Raw genomic sequence first — 6,096 nt, 5'->3', positions numbered from 1 at the left:
TGGGATAGAGGAGTGAATAAAACATGGTTCTACCTTTGCGCAGGGTTCTTTAAATCAGAGTGCCCCATCCTTCAGCTTGCAGGCAAGGAAGGAAGTAGCAGATACCGATGGTGAGCATCTTACTATTGCTTTGGGGAACCTTGGCATCCCAGGCTTGGGATCCACTCAGAAAACTTCCAGGATCTTATGATACAACTTGACCAAACAGTATTGAGGAACTCTGTTCTAAATAGTGTCGAGCAAAAAAAAAAAAAAAAAGGAAGTTGACCAATGCTTCTCTTGAAATGTTTCAGAGAAATCTGGTGTTAGAATATGAAACGTTATAACTGAGACACAGTGAGGGAGAGATTTCTCTGATCTGGAAGCGGGGAAGCTTACCCTCTAGTTGTCATCCTGCCATGATTAGGTCCCTGACTTTGCTGCTGTCTTAATTTTATTGAAGTATAGTTGATTTACAATGTTGTGTTAATTTCTGTTGAGGGACCTGACTTTGGAAATATCATTAAAATTTTCTCAGTTCTGGGCTTCCCTGGTGGCGCAGCGGTTGAGAGTCCACCTGCCGATGCAGGGGACACGAGTTCGTGCCCCGGTCCGGGAGGATCCCACGTGCCGCGGGGCACGTGAGCCATGGCCGCTGAGCCTGCGCGTCCGGAGACTGTGCTCCGCAACGGGAGAGGCCACAACAGTGAGAGGCCCGCGTACCACAAAAAAAAAAATTTTCTCAGTTCCTTCACTAGATAAATGAGAGAACTGAATTGAATTATAATTTCTCTTGCTATGTGAGTATCCGTAGCAGTACATAAGATGGTTTAGGTAGTATACTGATGAGGCTTTTTTTATAGTTATTTATTTCTATATATTAACCGAAATGTAAATAGTGCATCAAGTTTCTGCTTTCACAGATAGTTTTGCTTAGCTTAAGACTAAGTTTATTAAAGAAAAAAGAATTCATTTAAAGAATACTATCAAATAAATCATAGTACAGGCCATAATTTGTTATCATAAACATTTAAAAAATATTTTATTGAAGCATAGTGCATTTACAATGTTGTGTTAATTTCCATTGTTCAGCAAAGTGATTCAGTTATACATATATATACATTCTTTTTCCTCTTCTTTTCCATGATGCTTTATCACAGGTTACTGAATATAGTTCCCTGTGCAACACAGTAGGGCCTTGTTGTTTATCCATCCTACGTATAATAGTTTGCCTCTGCCAACCCCAAACTCCCCATCCATCCCTCCCCCACTTCCCTTCCCCTTGGCAACCACAAGTCTGTTCTCTGTGTCTGCGTTATCACAAACATTTTTAACGTTGGGTGTGACTAAGGTCAGAAAACACATGGATGTATGCTCTCTCAGGTTCCTTTACATTTCTATCTCCCTGGAATTGTTTTTTCTCTTTATCTTTAAGCAATATGGTCTTGTAGTGGGAATTTTCTACCGACGATAGCACTATGGTATCCAGAACAAGGTTGTCAGCTTGCCCAAGCGATCAGTCACCCAGATCGTATTGAATGGCAGTTTCATAGACAGTTAGCTCTTTCTGTGAGTCCCTTAGTTCACTAGTGTTAGACACATAATGTTGTTCTGTTTTGTTTTTCTTTGATGTGATTTCAGGTCGGGTGTTGACAGAAAGAATGTTCAAACATCTTCAGAAATGGTTTGTCACTCACTTTCTTGGGCGTTCTGTGCAAAGAGCAAGGTTGGTCTCCAAAGACGGAAGGTGTAACATCGAATTTGGCAACGTAGAGGCACAGTCGAGGCTGATATTCTTTGTGGACATCTGGACGACGGTGCTGGACCTCAAGTGGAGATACAAAATGACCATCTTCATCACAGCCTTCTTGGGGAGCTGGTTCTTCTTTGGCCTCCTGTGGTATGCGGTCGCCTACATCCACAAAGATCTCCCTGAGTTCCATCCTTCCGCCAACCACACCCCTTGCGTGGAGCACATCAATGGCCTGACCTCAGCTTTTCTGTTTTCTCTGGAAACGCAAGTGACCATTGGCTATGGATTCAGGTGTGTGACGGAACAGTGTGGCACTGCCATTTTCCTGCTTATCTTCCAGTCTATCCTTGGGGTCATCATCAATTCTTTCATGTGTGGTGCTATTTTAGCCAAGATCTCCCGGCCCAAGCAACGCGCCAAGACCGTCACTTTCAGCAAGCATGCGGTGATCAGTAAGCGGGGTGGGAAGCTCTGTCTCTTGATCCGAGTGGCTAACCTTCGGAAGAGTCTCCTTATTGGCAGTCACATATATGGCAAGCTTCTGAAGACCACCATCACGCCTGAAGGAGAGACCATCATTTTGGACCAGATCAATATCAACTTTGTGGTGGACGCAGGGAATGAAAATTTATTTTTCATCTCCCCGCTGACAATTTACCATGTCATCGACCACACTAGCCCCTTCTTCCACATGGCAGCAGAAACCCTTCCCCAGCAGGACTTTGAATTAGTGGTGTTTTTAGACGGTACGGTGGAATCAACCAGCGCTACCTGCCAAGTCCGGACATCCTACGTCCCAGAAGAGGTGCTCTGGGGCTATCGTTTTGCTCCCATGGTGTCCAAGACCAAGGAAGGGAAATACCGAGTAGATTTCCATAACTTTAGCAAAACAGTGGAAGTGGAGACGCCGCACTGTGCCATGTGCCTGTATAATGAGAAAGATGCTCAAGCCAGGATGAAGAGAGGCTATGACAACCCCAACTTCATCTTGTCCGAAGTCAGCGAGACAGACGATACCAAGATGTAACAGTGGCTTCTCAGCGTGAGTAAAGCAAGATCTCGAAGATACCTAGTGGCTAGAAACGTTATGGAGCAATCAAGAACTTGGGGGTATGACAGTGGGACAAGAGCATTTCAAATCTCCCCGCGCAATGTCCCTGAACCCCATAACCATGGTCCTACAAGACACAGAGCTCTGCAAGGCGACTGCACGAGAACGTGCAATGGGTTTGTAGGAAACTGGAATATGGGAGACAGAGGAGCTCACATAAAATCTTGAATAGGATTGTTTGAAATCATGCCGTGTTGATGGGAACAGACAAAAATCATTGAAAGCCTCGTGGACAGACCAAATGAGATCTTTTTAAGAGTCTTCCCAAAGAAGATATAAGCTTTAGATAGGATCAGGGAAAAAAGATATTCTTATTTTGGTTCTACTGATAAGAAAGAAGCCACGTTTATTTTAACATTGGATTGTATCCAAGGAAAAATTGTCTCCTGAGTTGGGGGAGATGAACCAATCAAAGTAATAAGAAAAGACGGATGTACAGTGAACATTTGTGAGGCTCTGGCCTTCTCCAGCCCTGGTCGTTGGCGCTTTCATCTAAGTCTGGGTCATGCCGTGTTTCCAGAGGAGCAGGGGGGAGGCTTGGCCCGTGGACTCCGCATCTCTACATGCAGGGGAGGAGCACAGGGCCCAGCCTGCTCGACGGCACCTCCAGAGCCTGTGGCCAAGCTGGGTGTTGGCCCAAGGACATTTACACAGTCTAAATCACCACTCTAGAATCTCCATGAACACTTTCCTGCAAGAAAGAATGTTTGCTTTGAAAATGAGGGTGATATTTCTTCCAATTTGTGTTAGATGGGATAAGGGGCTTCAAATCTGTTAAAACACTACTTCCTGATCTTCCAAGAAGGCAGTGAGGAGTTTGAAGGAGCAAAGACAGTTGAGAAGGGAAAATACTGCTAATGCTTCTGAGAAAAATATATCTTGTGTTTTTCACCCGAGGGTTTGTAACTGAAATGCTGTTTCTAAAGGAGAAGTATGAAAGGGAAGGGAATGGGATATGACCCCACAGTAAGGAAAGTGCTAGGTCTTCCTTCCTCTGAGGGCCAACACCACATCTTCATCAGACAGACCAATGTCATATGAGGATTGATCTGCAGGGGAAGCTTTCGCTGTGAATGTCTTGTTCAGTTCCCTGCTTACGTTATTTTGAATGTATTCTCGAAAAGATGGTACCCAAAGCTGCTTAGGAATCAAAATGTTGTCAGTGTGCTGATTAGTACATTAAATCCCTGGGCTTCCCTGGTGGCGCAGTGGGTGAGAGTCCGCCTGCCAATGCAGGGGACGTGGGTTCGTGCCCCGGTCCGGGAAGATCCCACATGCCGCGGAGCGGCTGGGCCCGTGAGCCATGGCCGCTGAGCCTGCGCATCCGGAGCCTGTGCTCCGCGACGGGAGAGGCCACAGCAGTGAGAGACCCGCGTACCGCAAAAAAAAAAACAAAAAAAAATTAAATCTCTGAAACTGATGTAAGTTTGTCTCGAATCCAGCGTGCCCAGGAGGACATGATGTCGGGTGCAGATGTGCCCCGTCCCATGCAGCCCCATCAAACCACTCCGGTGTGAGTCTAGGCATGTAGTCATGGATACCAATGACTTTGTTTTTGCAGGCCTGGGGTTGAGTTTGTACAGATACACACAGACACTCTGGTCCTTCCGACAAAAATGAGTGAGGAGTCTGATGGGTTCAGAGTTGCGCACTTTGTCCATGGCCATAACGGTGGACACGATGGGACCACGTGGGAGATTACTCTGTGCGTGTAAGTGTGTTGGCATCGCCATTTAATCTGCTGACGAAGCTAAAGGAAATCAGGTGTAACAAGTTCGAGGGAGCTGGAATTCTCTGCTGGCCCATTGTCATGAGGGTTTATGACTCTGTAGTGTCTTTATAGACGGAAGGGTCAGAAGACATGCCTTCTAGTCTGTTCTGCTCCTTTTAGCAGATGTTGGGGGATGCTGGTAGTGAAGTGATCATAGGCAATCCATTCCTCTTGATCGTTAGGAGAGCAGGATCTTTGCGAATGGCCTTTCTTTCTGGGTTATTCGATGGAAGACGTCTGCTTCCAAATATTCCTTTATTAGGATTGAGGCTTTCTGCCCTTTGAAGTCTACTTTTAAAGGCAAATTCCCATCGAACCTTTAGCAACTGTTAACATACTTACATCTAACAAAGCCCCGAGGAAATGAGGCCCTGCAGGCACCATGCAATGGTCCTAAGGGGTGGCTGGAACCCCAAAGCAGCACAAGAACTCTGGACATTTGGAAAGAAAGGGTTACCACAGGCATAGGAACTCAGTGAGTAAATAAATTAAATGGAAAACAGAAGGTTCCAGAAGGTTCCAGAAGGTTCCAGAAGGCCAGCTTGCCCATAGTTTAATGCCAGTGCTAAAGGCGGGCTTTCTATTGCAATGTGGTAACAGCGTTCCCACCAGGACCTGATCACACAGGCACTGCTACTGCTACAGGTGTGCTCTATAATTCTATTTACTGATTTACCCATTTTTAAAAGCAATTCAACATTTCTTTTTCCTTTCAAGAAAAACTGCATCTCATGATGCATCACCATATCCAGAGTTTCCCTTAGTACTGATTCCTCCTGAATGGGTTGTTTAGCTCTGTTGCTCTGAGGTTTTGACTTGGAGAGTCTGATCCTGGTTTAAACTTCCAGGACTTAGGTTGGCTCAAGCTCCACTATTTAGAGTTAAGATGTGGGACACTGTCTAAAAATTTATTCCTCAAGACAGAAAGGGTAGAAGGAAAAGATCCTAAGTTGCCAGGTCTAAGGAGTGAGATGCTCAGCTCATCTGTCTGTTTTCATGGACAGCAAAGAACTTCCCTGGTAGATCGTGGGGACCGTAGGGGAGCTGTCTTCCCTAGAGACTTTTCATAAAACGGGAGATGGGTCCTCCACAGGGTGACTGCGAGTAGCGCGGGGGGCCTGTCCCCTGTCCAGAGCAAACGTGATGAAAACCTCGGATGCCCAGAATGCAAATGAAGCCCTGGCCCCGCCCCCGGGCCGTTGTCCTCCCCATTCCAGGAAGTGTATGTCAATCAAAGCTTGACAGGGGAGATAGAGAATTTTATTTTGGAAGCCAGAAGTTTGAGAGCAATGACTGGAATTTCCTCTTTCTGTCCAGCAAGGGCTGTTTGTCACTGGGGAGATAAAAGTCCAGGGGTAGGGAATAAAGGTTATCGGGATCTGGGCCACACAGAGCCGCGTTGGGGGGCGCCGCGGGAGGAGGGGTTACGGAGGAAATCTATTTCAATGCCTGTCATTAAGTTTCCATTAAAAGAACATTCAG

At 45.9% G+C, this 6,096-nt stretch overlaps 1 protein-coding gene across 1 annotated transcript; it reads left to right on the top strand.

Moving 5' to 3' along the window:
- Positions 1-1,640: 1,640 nt before the first annotated feature.
- KCNJ1 (potassium inwardly rectifying channel subfamily J member 1) lies at positions 1,641-2,759 on the top strand (the record flags this gene model as incomplete). The annotated part of the gene is made up of 1 exon (XM_079929273.1): positions 1,641-2,759. The coding sequence occupies one exon, from the start codon at positions 1,641-1,643 to the stop codon at positions 2,757-2,759; it is 1,119 nt and encodes a 372-aa protein (XP_079785399.1).
- Positions 2,760-6,096: the final 3,337 nt, after the last annotated feature.

This window comes from Stenella coeruleoalba, assembly GCF_951394435.1.
Source record: "Stenella coeruleoalba genome assembly, chromosome: 8".
Taxonomy (NCBI): domain Eukaryota; kingdom Metazoa; phylum Chordata; class Mammalia; order Artiodactyla; family Delphinidae; genus Stenella; species Stenella coeruleoalba.
Note: the sequence above shows the minus strand (reverse complement) of the source record. Positions and strands in the feature narration are given on the sequence as shown.